Genomic DNA, 15,654 nt, shown 5'->3' with positions numbered 1-15,654 from the left:
ATTTTCATTGACATCAATGGTTATCCTCTGTAAGGGTGCAGAAGAAGGCAACTGATCAGGTGTTTTCATGTTTAGGCTTAAGACTTTTATTTGTATCAAAGAAACCTATCCCTATTCTAAGAGGGCTTTCCCTGTCTCAAACTAATATCTAAAGAAATGTCAGAATATCTGTCACACACAATCACTGTCCTGTGTCCAAAATGCCAGCTTCTGTCCCTTACACTCTATAACTAAAAAGTATTAAGCAAAAACATATTCTCTCATCAGGAAAATGTCTCAATTCTCCTTGTGTATATAAAAAAAGAAAATCTCTTTAGAAAGTTCAAACTGTACCATAGGGAATGACTTCCTTGCAAAGGGGGTTCTCTGTTTCAAATGTCTCAACAAAAACAATGTCTCTTTATCGGGAGAATGGCCCTCATTACAACTGAGGTGCTAAGTGCACCAACTTTACCACCATGGTGTAAACTACATTTACACCATGGTGGATGGCGGATTTACCGCCCCATTACAAGGTGAGTGGGGCGGTAAATCCCCATTTCCCATTTTCCCTTCCCCATTCCCATTTTTGCCCCATAGGGCATAATGGGAGTGGGGAAGGCGCTAATTACGGCACCGTAAATTACGGTGCCGTAATTAGCACCAAGGTGCCTTAGCACCATGGAACTTAACGCCTGCAAAAAGCAGGCGTTAAGGTGGGAATCAGGCGTTAAGGGTTAACGGTGGCGTTAACCCTTAACGCCTAAGTTGTAATGAGGGCCAATGTCTGCCTTCTCTTGCAGTTTGTCCCAACAAAAGTTCTAACAATGGCCAGGGGGAATGACTCTCTTCCCCTTGCATCTCCGGTGATCTCTAACTTGTGCCCAGGGGGAATGGCTTGTGTCTTGCTTATTAAATTTGTTACAGTCTCTGGCCTCTTGATGCCGCTCTGAAAGGTGGCACCTGGTATTCGGTGGAGGGTGACTCCCTCCAGAATGCACTCTGCATTGGTTTGGGTCCCAGGCCCCTGTAGGAGTGTAGAAGGAGGATACTGACACACAGGTGGCATGGTTGTTGCTAAAGATCTTTATTTTCAATAAATGAAAAGAGAATACCGTTATATCCCTATCTCTAAGAGATGCTTCCCTGCCTCAACTAAAATACTAAGGGTCATGTCAGAATGCCTGTAAAGTATTAGTACACTCTCCTGTGTCAAAACCTTCTTCTATCCCTTACACTTAGATCTGAACTAAAGATAAAGTCGATCTTCTGGGTCCAGAAGAATGACTCCCTTCTTCTGGACTGGGGATCAAGGTCCACCTACTGGTGATGAAAATAGTTCTCAGTAAACGGGTACCAATGACTGAAGACTTTTGATTTTTACTTTTTAGGGAAAGACACCCGCATTTTCCCTGAATGTTGCCCCTCTAAACGAGTGCTTAATGTATTAAACACAATACGACTAATGTTCATTGCACTGAATAAAATAAATGGAAAATATGTGAAGTTCTTTGAGCCTGTGTGTGAGTTGTGAAGACACGAGTTCATTGCAGGCACATTTTAAAAGCCGCAAACGGCCTGAGAGACCGTGCAGTAACAGCGGGAATGAAAACTAAGAGGAACCCAGCTGAGGTTGGCCGCATTTGTAGGCAGCATCCTTGGTGGGGGGGAGAGGGTTAACGCGCTGCTGCATCTTTGCTTAAATAGCATCAGCAGGGATCCAAGTGAAATGGACAACGAGGGGGGTGTGAACGCCTTCCTAATCAGTACTTGAAGCAACGAGCCAGATTTAAAGTGGTGTGGCTTCATTTTAATCATTGATGAATGCCTCATGCCACATGCCAGTCAATTACAACACAGGACGCTGTATGCCAGAAAAACAAAAACCAGGGACAAAAACCCTTGGCGGTTCCATAATGATGTATTTATATGCCTGTGCCTCCTAAATCTTGTTGGCCAATTAACGAGGATCCATCAAAATTGACTTTGATTCATAAACATGAGACATGAGTTGAGTTACTGAGATTGCTTCCAAACTTGGGTGGAATGGATCCATTTTCATGCCATCATATTTCCATTTTAATCTAAACATTAAGAAATTATTTAAGGAAGAGTGTAACTGTGTAAAATTGCCACTTCCTGCAGAATTTCTCAACAAGCACACAGGGATGAAAACAATGTGTGCGCATTTATATGCTGTCAAGAGTAGCAAAAATAGACAGCGACTGCACCTCTTGTGTGTGCATACCGCGGGCACAACTCACCAGACATCCTCTCCCCGCAGCAGCTACCTTCTGCACGTGCCACACAGTACATTTTGACATGTCACTAACCTGCTGCTATAATAACTGCAGCGTGGCCTCGCTCCCACTTCCCCAACCACGCACAACTCCCCTTTAGTAAGGCAGCTAATAAACATGTGTGCATAGCTCCCCTTTAGTAATGCAGCTGATAAATTTGTGTGCCTTCGCTCCCACTTTGCCCACCACGGACAGTTCCCCTTTAGTAAGGTAAACTTTGTGCTCAAGCCGCCGAACTCGATCCAGCTCCAACAGTAACAAACAAACAAGATGGCTGCAGAAAGATCACTCTAGTGCTCGCTTTCAGTGCCCTTATTAAAGCAGGAATGGCAGAAGCACATGAATAAAAAACAAGGCCAAGCAAATGGAAAAAAACAAGGCCCATCGGGTGCTTTGGCGATTTATTGCAAGTGTTGTGAAGTTGCCATGCCAACACCATACACTGCACTCAAAGTCCCCTTTCTACTTTCTGTTATACAGTACCATACCAATGTTCTAGCCATATGGTTACTTACGCAAACAAGCACCAATACCAAAAAATGGGCACTGAATATGCCTGTATTAATGATTCAGATAATGACTTAGGTATAACGTGTTGTGGAATTGGCGACTGGGAAGGATTTGACATTGTAACAATTACCTGAAGGAAATGTGTTGGGGATGGTGAAGTTATTACTAACCAGAAGCAGATTTTCGCACATGTTTATTAATTATCATGCAGATAGCATTGGAATGAATGAAATGCTCTGCATGTCAGTTGTATCCATTATTCCTTTCCTCTTATTGTTCTAATGGAATTATACATATGATGGATATTAAGTATGACACGTCTTAAATACAAGACTGTTATACTAAATACAATGTTTAAAAAACTTAAAAAAAGAAATTCAGACTCCTTTGCTAGTACAGAGGACGTGCTGGCACTTTGGCCCGAGACACTTCACCAAAGAACAGAAATGAAGCATGAGTCCTGCTAGACTTGCTCATGCGGATGGAGAAATAATGTTTAATTTCTGCAAAAACCTGAAATGGTTGGAGTGCGGTGTGAAGCTCCTCGTTTGGGTGTGTCAATTGTGAGCAAGAAGTTCTTGCGTAGGGATCAAGGGAAGGGAGCAACCACTTCCTCAGAGTTTGTGGGGACAAAAGCACTTCTGATGGCACTCGTTAGCTTCCCAATTGGATATTTAGTTTAAATCTGTCTGTTCTTACCCTGGCTCATCCGAGAATTACATAGAGTGGACAGAGGTAAGGTGAGGATCGGGGACAGCCGGCACCAAGTGAACTGGTGGAAGTTCGTCTTTGCAACACTTCAGCAGCCTTTGTACTGAAGGCTTTCTGTGCGCTAGAGCACAGAGGTATTTTGGCTGTTTTAAAAAGCCTGGCTTGGTATTAATACTGTCACATTGCACATGTGCCCTGGTTTCTCCAGCTGGTACAAGACCTTAATAGCCATTATATTTGAAGAACTTTTTAAATCATATGTGTATTGCTTTTCATTGAAATAACACAGTTAACAGTCCCCAATAAAGGAAATGTAAGAGGAAACGAAAACAATTCCGACCTTTCACTCATAAAAGAGGGCTGAATTACATGTTTAATTGAACCCGATAAAACAATTCCATTGGGTAATTAGGTTCGAGGAAGTAGTGCCCAAAAAAATCATGTAATTAAAGGGGGTCCAGGGATTCTGATGGAGAAATCAACTCAATATATCTTTACAGTTATAATCGGAAGGCACACAGCAAGATGGTACACCAGAAGCTAATGCAAACACCTTGAAATAAAATGGCTTAATTTGATTAATTACCACCATTTCAACTCTCAGCAGAACATTGATTGTTCAAATAAGAGCAATTAAAGCCACTTAGTTCTTTATATTGGTAAACACTGCATTTGAAAACAGTGTTTGTGCCTACTTAAAGTAATTTCTATCAATAAACCTGTGTCTCAGTCATCAAGATATTATCTAACCAGACCAGTGATCACTGCTGTATCTTTAGATTAGGGTATTTGGTTGTGTGTAAGTGCCACTTATAAGCCAAAACTGTTGTATAGGTATATAGCTAGGAGGTAGATGATATGTGAAGAGGGACAGGAAGTGTATGAGTGTCGTTTGGTTATTGACACACCTATTGACTGTATTTGGCCCTGCTAATCCCTATGGCTATTCACACCTAATACCTGCCCCTCCCTGCCCAAAACACATGCTCGTATGATCTCTTTGAGCTAGCTCTATCAATCAGTAACATCCAATTTAGGCCTGACAATGTTTTTTTCTAAGCATCTTGCTTAGAGTCAATAGCTTACATACAGGTGTAAATGGGCTACTGGTTGTAATACCAAAATCTTAACAAATATCTTAACCAAGTATGTCTCCAGCCACTCAATTTATATTGGTACCTTGCACTGAAGTCTTGTCAATAATAAGCATTGACTAAGCCAGGAGATTTTGCTTGTGCATAGGTTTTAGATGTGCATTTGCCAGACGCTGGAATCATTGGCCCAGTAACTGACAACTGTTATCATCTTATGACCCTGTTTGTACCATTATGGCAGTGCCTTGGAAATGACTTTCCCTTCCTACAAGACGCCAAAACGTTTGGCTTTGCCTTTCCATGTTTGATTGAACTAACATGTACTAAATCCTAGCCTGCTACATGTTTTGGAATTTACACCAGAAACGCACCCACAAATCTGCCATTTCTGCAAGAATAAAATGTGCAATATTGTGAAAGTCAGAAAGTCAGCAATATGCAAACACAAAGAAACACAGAGAGAGAGATAGCAAGAGAGAGAGAGACTGAGTCAGTGAGTGTGTGAGAGAGAGGAAATTAGAGATCACAAGGGCAGAAGATTTCCAAGGAAGGTAGGGAGGGAGAAGAAGAAGGAGAAGGAGAAAGCCACATAAAGCAGGAGAATTTGGAATGCAAGCAACGGGTGGGTATGCAAATGCTCTAGAAAGTGAGAAACACTTCTTCCAAATCGAAACTGAAGCAATCAGCAAAAAGTCTGAAAACATTTATGCAGGATCCTGAAATCTAAGCAGCCAACACCCTTTTGCCAACTCCATTCAAGGGAATCTTCAAAAGACTATATTGAACAAATGGAGAGGACTTAAAATCAACTAACATTCCACAATCAATTCAAAAAATAAACAGCAAATTTGCATATCAAACAAATACATTGCAGTAACAGATATATATTTTTTCCATTTTTTAAAATAAATACAATTGAATATTAAAACCTCCAAATTCATTAAACATCATCAAACTATACAAAATAAGAAATATAGGAATTGTGAGAGACATCGAAATCACAATAAGTAAGCATAATAAATCAAAATAATCAAATCATATTTTTTTAAACAAATTTAATAGATTATGAAGAGTCAATATAATACCCCCTGACAACATATCAATATTTTAGCAAGTACATAAGCTTAGTCAAACTCCACTTTTCATGCACCATATGAGCCACTCCACACATCACACACAGACAAATGCTACGTATATTGTGGTTCTTCCAAAGTAAACAACTCTCATGAGGGTGATCAAAAATATAAGTCGTGTCAGATCAGTCTTATGCAAATGTATCCCATAATTCCTCTTTCAATCTCTCCTGAACAATTACATGACAAACTAGTATTTGCATTGTTCAATTTTTGTGCTCAAAGTCTGTCAAAATAGATAATCTGTGAATACAGAAGAATGCCGACATTGTCATTAATTAGGATCTCATGGGACTACGTTTGATTATAAAATAGAAACAAATAAAAAGATCACCATCTAGCTACAGAGAGGTCCATGACTACATAACATTGTAAACCCTTACAAATGGACCATTCAATTTGTCAACATCGTCTTCCATCCAACCCCAAACAATTTACTGCACATGTACTGTGGTCTTCCCTCCTGCATCTATGAATGTTACATTATACTTCAACCTCATAATATCATTTATAAAGAGAACAGAGGGATCATCTGTATTCAAACCAATTGATGGCATCCATACACACAAAGGCAATTGAATTCCTCCTTCTGTCGTACAAAAAGAAAAAGAAATGCAAATCAATGATCCCATCAACTTCCAAACATAAACATTACAGAAAGCTACAAAGATTTTGGTGAATGTTACTTCCCATTATTTAGAGTGGTATACATAGTGGTATACAAAGTGAAACATTTTTGCAACACAACACTTCAATAATTTATTTCCAGAACCTCTATTATAGGATTGTCCAACTCCAGGCCTCATGGGCCGGAAACCTGACTGGTTTTCAGGATATCTATCATTAATATTCATGAGGTAAAACGTGCATAAAATTAGAATCAGTGTATGCAAATGTATCTCATGAACATTAATGAGGGGTATCCAGAAAATCCAAATTTGGGTGATTAGGTTGTAGCCGAAAAGTTCACGGACGAAAAGACAGTAGAATATGTGTACGGAAATACAAGTATTGCGCATATATAAATACATATATATATAAATATATACATACTGTGTTATTCACAAATTAAAACAAATACATCAATTAAATAACACATAATGACATTTTTCCAGATGAGTATACTAACTTTATTTCAGTAAAGGGGGGACACCCCTGCAACCCTGTTCCAACCCCGTTCCCCTTGTTTTCTATAATGGGTTTGTATGGCATATTTGTTTTAGGCTTCAAGAAATGTTCGTACAGCCTAAATTCAGTCAAATATGCAAAACAGCTTGTTATATTCAGCCTTTTTGGGTATTTCCAAAAATCTGACATGTTTCCGGCACTCGAGGCATTGAGTTGGACAACCATGCTCTAGTATTCAAAGTATTTATCATTAATCTATAATAGATACACACACAAAAAACGCGGGTCTGAAATGTCACAGATTTGTATTTATTGAGCGCTTATAATGCACCCATACACAATGTGTTTCAAGGTGCAACAAGACAAGAGGGGGGCAGGGATGACAAAACCAAAAACGCTGATATTAGGCCTTGTGACATTCAGATTGTGCAAGAGCAGTAACAAGAAATGCGGGGGGGCGTGCCAGTCAGGGAGGAAGGGCCTATGAGAAAGCAAGAGCCAGGGGAGGCCAGGTGGACAGAGCCAAGGGAATGCAGAGAGCGCTGGGGAAGGAAGGTCCACATGCCAAGTGCGAGGTAAGGGGCTAGGAGGGCCCAAAGGGTGCAGGCCCAGTCAGGCTGTTAGAGGGGGCGGGGGCCCGGAAGGGTATGTGCAGGTTCAGATGGGTTCAGTGGAGACCAAGTGCAGGGGTAGACTGGTCGAGGAGGGCCTGGTGCCCTGTAAAAATCTGAAGAAGCCAAGTCAAGAGGCAGACAGGGACTTTAGCAGGGGAGGGGGAGAGGCAAGGAGGAAGAGAAAAGGAAGGTCTTGAGAAGCTTCCGGAACTTGAGGAGATCAGGCTCATGTCTGAGAGGGGCAGGGAGGCCATTCCAGAGGGAGGCACCTGTGAAGGAGAGATATCTATCCCCAATCTCTGCTTGGAAAAGCATCTGATTTGCAGAGAGTTGGAGCGAGAACACTGAAGGGCTCTAACAGGAAGGTGTTTAGGGGGAGAAAGTTGGATCTAGCGGGGCTCCTGCCCCCAGAAAGCCTTGTAGATGATGCAGAAGGTCTTGAACTTGATACTCACAGCAATCAGGAGTAGGAAGAGCTATTTTGGGGCTGGAGAGATGCAGTTCATGGGTTTGAGGCCAAGGATAAGTCTTGCAGTCCTGTTCTGGATTAGTTCAAGGCAGCGAAGGGAGGATTTGGGCAGATTGAGGAGGAGGATGTTGCTGTAGTCCATTCTGGAGAGGACTGGAGACAATGAGTTTCTGGGGGAAGGTGAGGAAAGGGAGAATGTGGAGGTGCAGTTGAAAGTGGCCCTTCTTGGCAAGGTCTCTGATGTGAGGGTAAAAGGAGAGACAGGAGTCAAAGATGACACCAAGGTTTTTTGCCTCACAGGAGGGTGAGGGGAGTGGGCTCATGGAGGGTGGCCAGAGATTGGGAGGGAAGGAGGGAGCAGGGATCCCAATGAGAAGGGGCTCTTTCTTACTGGCATTAGGGCCGAGATCGATAACAGTGCACCATGCCTGAAGAGTAGACAGGGTGTCAGGAATGAGAGAGGAAGGGGAGGAGGTAGAGGAGGGAAGCTTGAAGGAGTGCTGCGTGTCTTCCACATAACACTGGAATATAGGAGAGAAGGTAGAGATCAAATGGGCTATAGGGGTCAACACATTATCCACAATGAGTTCCTAAATCTAACCCCACTATTATGCTGATTTAACAAATAACCACAGTCCCTCCTGGGATGCAGATAATAAGTCACTCCTTCAAGTGCATGCTTACAGAACTGAACACAACCTCATCGTTCACACAGTGCAACCATACAATTGGTTTACATTTAGACCATATCATGGTATTTTCTTGTCCACCTCTTTCATGTTAGAAGAATGCATAAAGCCAATCAACTGACAATAAAAACTCACTATATTGCTTTGTGGTATGACTAACTGGGTTTATCTTTTTCTAGACAGGTAGCATACTCCTCATTGATCAGACAGTGCACATAGCCCATTGGCTAGCAACCAGTCACACCATGTTTAACCCATTCACTTTCCAGAGAGAGGCTAAAAATACACCCTAACAAATCCACAATTAAAAGGGTAAACTCTAGGATACATTATAACTCAGTGCTTCTAACCCATCGGCAGTATATCTCTCATTCATACCCATGGAAGGGCTCTCAGCCAATCAGGTGCAATGAACAGTGGGCAAGAATACACTGCGTACCACTCCCTATTTCCAGCCAGCCAAGGCCCTTACCCGGGTGGCACCAGCTTGATTGTGGGGTGGAAACAGGGAACCTCGCCCCTATCCAGTTCCCACCTGCCGATATCCCCTACTCTTCTTCAGATAAAAATTTCAGCATCATTTATGACCCTTCTGGCACCTTCTCTTCTTTCATCCCGAAAACTGGAAGAGCAGCTCACATCAACCTCCTGAATATTAGGACATTCAGGCACTTCATTCAATTCAACACTGCCACTGTATCTAGCCTCAATTGTACGACTCTAAAGTGTTCTTTTAATCCCTGCCCTGCCTTCTCGACTTCCCTCTTGGCTCCCCACCTTCCCTGTGCTTCCTATCACTTCTGCCCTTTCTGCTCTTTCTCAACTTGCATGGAATTCTCTTCCCCCAGACATCCAAAACACAGTGCACACAGATTTGTTCAAAACAAAACTAAAAGCCTATCTCCTCGCCTCAGAGTTACCATATTACCCTACCCCTCATCTGCCTGTTGGCTACCATTTTTCCCTGCCCCTAACCTGCCTCTGTCCCTCACTTTCCCTGCCTCCATTCTAGCACTTCATCCATCATGGTCACATCCCAAGCACAGCTGGCCGTACTGCCTACCTGCACTTTGAAATGTTCAATGTTGGTTGTCCTTGATCAATGTATGACCACTTATGTGTTGTGTCCGGTAACTGTTCCCTTTATTCCCCTCCAAAACCTGGTCAGAATGTCCCTCAAACTCATCCCATTGTAAGAAGCTCACTGCTTCCCGTGAAATATGATTTCTTATCTATTGTAATTTATTTTGTGATCAAAAGAGCATTATTCCTCCATTATGTATAAATAAATCGTTTTTGTTTTTTTAAATTGACTGAAATCAACTGGTGTAACTCTTCACTTTTGTACTCCCCCTTTAGAAAGTTGAAGATTGCATGCAGTGTGCCCAACAGAGCATAAGCGCTAATGTTTGTGGTCTCCTGGATGCTATTTATAAAATGAACTCCACATAGTCTTATTGACCAAGAAAGAAAGTATTCATCTTAAAAAAGATACACATAAATAAGAATCATTAGGATTCAGGTAAGGAGGGTCCCATCTTCAGGAGTTGATATTTATGAGTTTACATTTGAGTGAAGAAAAGCGGATCTTACACACGTTTCTTTATGTAATTGATATACATCATTGCATGCAGAAATCATTCAAAATTGACATCAAAATAGGCTGAAGAGTGTGCTGATATAAGGTTAATAGTGATTGTGTACAAAATGTATGTTGGTATTTTGGTTAAAATGCAAAGTACAACCACAAACAACTTTTTATTGCAACATTAGTGGCACTCGAAAAGTGGACATCCTGTTGTCCACATGTTTTACTGTGACAGTCATGCTCATAATGAGGCCCTGAAATTGTGTTAATAATATGTTCTTCTTTAACAAAGAAACCATGAGCTGAGCTGCCATCAAGAAAGTGCCACATGTATGCTTGGGCTTTTGAGTCAGGAGTCTGTATAGACCTAGTACTTCTGTTTCCCACTATATGGCAGATGCCAGCTAGATATATGCTTTTATAGAATTAGCGTTTTGTTAAAGGTTTATATCCTTTCTTGACATAGAAATGCTGGCCCTCTCAATGTGAAGCAAACTTTCTGCTCTTGTCCATAAACAAGTGTAGCCAACACAACCAAATATAGTGATTTATTTTTTGGAAAGTGAGTAAGGTTCAGAATGGACTAATCCAGTGCCGTACCTGACTTGTATGCATTCTCTGACTGGCAAGACAAGTGCTCTGACAAAACAAACACTGTTGTCTTTTTTTCTAACATTTGCTTATTTCTTTTCTTGGATATTCTTCTCTGTATATACAGGCGTTGCTGGCGGCTCAATTACATGACGCGCTCACCCCGTCACCCGAAGGCCATAGACTCAATCAGCTGCCGATGATGACTGGATCAACAGATGTGGATGGAAAAATAATTTTCAATGACTGCAAAAACCTGAAGTGGGTGGATTGGGCTGGAGAGATCCCTAATGGGGCTGTATCAATTGAAAACACAGTGTACTCTCGTACAGATTATGTAAGTGTAGCTAACACTATAGGCTACTACACTCCAAGCAAAGGTCCGTACTGCTACTACTCGCTTTCGGACAAAGAATTTTCAAGCCCCACCTTTAAAATACTGGTCAATGAAGATCATTTTGAGCGTTTAGAATGGAAATCAGGGTCCTGGGGCTCCGTTCCGAATGATGCCATCAGATGCAATCCAGGTGAGAATACTTTTGTTGGGAAGAATGAATACGGATTGGGTAAAGTGGTGCCTAAATTTAGTGCTTTTTTCCTTCCATGTGATGGAAAAGAATACTACTATAAGAGGTACGAGGTTCTCACTGTCTGCAGAGACTACCACACTGAAAGCATAACGAATATACAATACCAGATGAACGACGGAACGGCTGAGTATATGCCACATTCAATCCTCGATGAATCAATTATGGAAAACAAGAGTGCCAATGAGGTGAAGAGGTTTGTCACTTTTCAAAAGGAGATTCTTTACCAACATTGCTGGGAAACTGACCGACCAGCCAAAGCTGGTGTATCTTTACATTTCAGTGCAAAATTGCCCTTCACAGCCACAGGAGAAAAAGGAGATGTTGTATTTAATGAAAAGTCTCAAGAGGGAAGAAGGATGACGTTTAGCAAATCAGAAATGAAGAAAATTGATGAGAAGGTAGAGGTGCCCGTCCCACCGAATCATGTATGTGAATTGGTCTTAGAGGCAAGGAAAATAACTGCATGTATTCCTTATCGAGCTACCCTAACCCGCACCTACTCGGATGGGCACATCCGCACCACATCTATCAAAGGGGTGTTCACTGCAACTGGCTTTGATAGTGTAGGAATCCATGTAAAAGGATACCACCTCCTGTCCGATAAATAGAATGATACCATCAAAGAAAAAAATGGGATTAGTTAAGAATCTTGAAGGATTGATGAATGAGCCCAGTTTTGAAAGGTTTTCTTTTGAAAGTCTACACTTTGTTTGTGAACTTTTGGTCGACCTGAATTTCGGAATTGTTTTTTTTTTTGTGGGGGACTACCACCACACCCACCTCATCCCAATCCCTCAGTCTCCATCCTTCACCCCCACATACACATATGCATATACATATATATAAATGTGTATGTAATTGGTCAATTTGATCAAACATGCATGATCAAAGTGCAGACTTTCAAAATAAAGTATTCTAAAACTGATTTAGCCACATGATATTTTACTAGGGACACAATTCAGTAATTTCATGCAGATGTTTTAACAGATCTGTCTGATGGCAGAAGGCTATTTCCAGACAATAAGATCCTGCCGTTAGGTGTGTGTGGCAGACCAAAACCGTGGAGAAAGAGAGAGGAATCCTACTCTGTATAATTGGAGAAAATCCACCTACAGTTGATTTCTCAGGATCCGTGTTAGATAGCAAGGCTAGGGATTGCATAGTTCACACAGTAGCAGAAGAACAGTACATATTCCTTTTCACAAACAAACAAAGATACATCACTTTGCCTATGCTTGCCATCAGTCACTGGTCTCTCTCCACCATGTGCATGAGGTAAAGACTGCTACTTGTAGCATTAGGAAGTGTATTTGGTATCAGACTGGTCTGTTTTTCCCTCTCTATCCCTGTGACTCTTCCTGTAACCATCTGTGACATATCTATTATCCTTCAGACTATACCCTAAAGAAGCCATCCATTATATCCATAATATGCTAGCCTATTACTTTTTTCCCCTGCTGACTAGCGTTCTTTTGCTTCCTAGCTGGATTTATACTATATATAACCATTACATACATACAATATAAGTCACTCCTAGACAGCGGTGCAATGGACAAAGAGTTGATGCACTGTAGTGCTGCATATTTCGAGAACGAAGTGCTGAGAAAGTCATGAAAAGATTTCTATGAATGTGGACCATCTAGGAACTATGATTCGATGATTCCATTTCTTAACACTCTTTATTGTTTCCCAATAGGACAGAAGCATACAATCTGATAATGATCAAAATTGTCAGCATACACACGGAAAGACAAAGCATCTTCAAACAAATGTGCATAACTAATTGCATTAATAATGACATTTCAAGAAGTACTCCCCTCCCCCCCCACTGTACAATATGCCATAAAATGTAAGGAAGGATGCAAGGTACACATCACACATCCTAAACTAATGGGAAGAGAGCAGGCAAACACAGAATGTGGGTAAACACACGACAGCAGAAAAAATAGGCCAGCATGTAAACCTCTATTCAGTCAACTGGGATAAGAGAATAATGTACTCTAACAATTCTTCTCATATCTTATTGCATTTGTCAAGTGTCTGCTCTCAGGTCAGTCTTTCATTCTGGGGTTACCAGCTAATGCTGGCTAGACCACCAAGTCTAACATTGTGTCACGTCCTACTTTACCACAATCGCACAATTTCTTGTTTGGCACATGCCACTGTTCTAAGCACCCATCTTGTTTTTCCTATTTCTTATTCTTTCATAGAGTAAGGGGGTCTCAGTGTGGTCACCTTGGCGTCCAGGTTAAACTCATGTCCACAAAGCATCAAGTAGAACATGTTTAAGCCCATGCTGCAAAATATGAGCATTGTTTTGAATCCTTTTTGCCCACCTTAACGATTCTGTCAGATGACCACCAGTACCCACTAAAACCCTCTTCTGCTGCAATGACCTGGCTCTGGGCTCTCTTGACATTGCTTAGACCATGCTTACATTCCCCCTGCGGTATTGGAGCATGAAAATGAGTCTCCTATTTTCATTTCTGTGGGATCATTCTTTACCATCTGTCTGTACCCAGGACAAGCAGTGATCTTCCAATGTTGTGCTCTGAAGAACCTGTTCTGTACAGTTTATTCTTAATAAATCATCAAATAGCAATCTGTTGCCTTGACTTTGCTAGTTGACTTTGCTAGTTCAGTTTGGGGGATGGCATCCTTCCTTTTTATGGTCTTCTTTGGCATGAATTCAGTACTATTCAATTGCACCCCAAGTGTATTTTGCCGAAGCTCATCCTCCTTCAGCTTATCTCAGTCTTTACGTCTCAACATTACTCTCCGATTTTCCAAAGGTTGGGGCTCTTTACGATGATAACGGTCTAATCAAGGGATCTCCATTTCGCACAAGCAAAGCACAAATGCATTAGTGGCTTTAATTTGACCATTCTCAAAAAATAAATATGTCACGAGCCTCACTGTTTCTGCTATTGTTTTATTGAATGTTCTGCTCCATGATATTTTCTCATATTAGGAAATGAAGTCAACCAGGGACACATCTAGATTGTGTTCTAATGATACACTGAGTTTGTTTTATTTTTAATATGTTAGAATTGTATGAACCTAATCATGTTTACGCTAATATAAAGTTGATCTTTCTGTTAATTAACAATAATGAACTGCAGCTATAGGAATAATCAAATAGATATATCATATGTTCTTGTTAAATCCTGATTTACAAACGTAATCATTTTCATACAGAATGTTCTGATAAAAACAACAATGCACATAGTCATTTAAAAGCAAATAACAATAGAATGTATGTGCCATGTCATGCTTCAATTAGTATTATTCATTTTGTGCAAATCTAAATGCAAAAAATAAAAATAACAGAGACTAACACAAGTTGTGAAAACATTTGTTTGCTATTTATTTATTCTGCAGGTGTTTTAGGCATACTATAAATGGGCCGTGCTTTATTGTTTTGCCATGTCATAAAAGAACAAATATTACTAAATTAAAACAAATGCATTGTTAGATGCATAATTAAAGACAGCCAAAAATGAACTAAGAATAAAGATGGGAAATGCCAGCAAATTGATTAACACCAATACAACAACAGTGCAGAGCACACTAATTCTGTTTTAAATGTTGTTGACTACAGATATGCAAATTGAACTTCTTTTACAGTCATTTGGTTGCATAAAAAAAGCATTCACCAGAGTTAAGTGGGAATTCATGTGGTCAGGACTTTGCAATCTTTCACTTCCTGTTAAATTCATCCAAGTTGTCCAAACATTAGGGAACATTCTGGGTGTGGTCAAACATGGTGTTTATTTAGGTACCACCATTTTTGGCAGTAACAGAATTACCTCCATGTGTACCGTGATATTCAGGGGGTAATTCATAGAATTTAGCGCACAAGTGGCGCACGCGGCTGGTCACAGTGTGTGTGTGCGAATCTCTGTGCCAGCCGCAAATGCGCTAAAATCCATTTCCGCGCACAGCGTATTCATGGATTTTAGCTACCAAAACCAGTCGTGGCGCACAGTGGCGCAGCGACCCTGCAGTAGCGCCAGTTACGCCCCCAAGAACGCCCCTCGCGCAGGGAAAAGCCATCAAAGTCCCCAATCCAGCGCAAAGGGCTGCGCTAACCCTGTACCAGCACGGCAAGCGTGTTACGTGTATTACTGGGGTTCGCGGGAAGTTTCACACGCGATTGGCCCTGTGCGAGCGGGGTACGTGTATTACTGGGGTTCGCGTGAAGTTTCACACGCGATTTCAGCAGGGTACGTGTATTTCAGGGGTGCGCGGGATGTTT

At 41.2% G+C, this 15,654-nt stretch overlaps 1 protein-coding gene across 1 annotated transcript in view; it reads left to right on the top strand.

Annotated features, from left to right (window-relative positions):
- The window catches only part of LOC138514134 (natterin-3-like), a 78,295-nt gene extending 63,575 nt beyond the window's left edge, over positions 1 to 14,720 (top strand). Inside the window, exon 5 of the mRNA XM_069629432.1 lies at positions 10,934 to 14,720. Coding sequence (XP_069485533.1) covers positions 10,934 to 12,004 — 1,071 coding nt within the window. The 3' untranslated portion in view covers positions 12,005 to 14,720. The remainder of the gene's footprint in view (positions 1 to 10,933) is intronic.
- The last annotated feature ends 934 nt before the right edge of the window (positions 14,721 to 15,654 follow it).

Source organism: Ambystoma mexicanum, chromosome 12, assembly GCF_040938575.1.
Source record: "Ambystoma mexicanum isolate Mex_15411 chromosome 12, UKY_AmexF1_1, whole genome shotgun sequence".
NCBI lineage: Eukaryota > Metazoa > Chordata > Amphibia > Caudata > Ambystomatidae > Ambystoma > Ambystoma mexicanum.
This window is presented reverse-complemented; position numbering and strand designations above follow the sequence as displayed.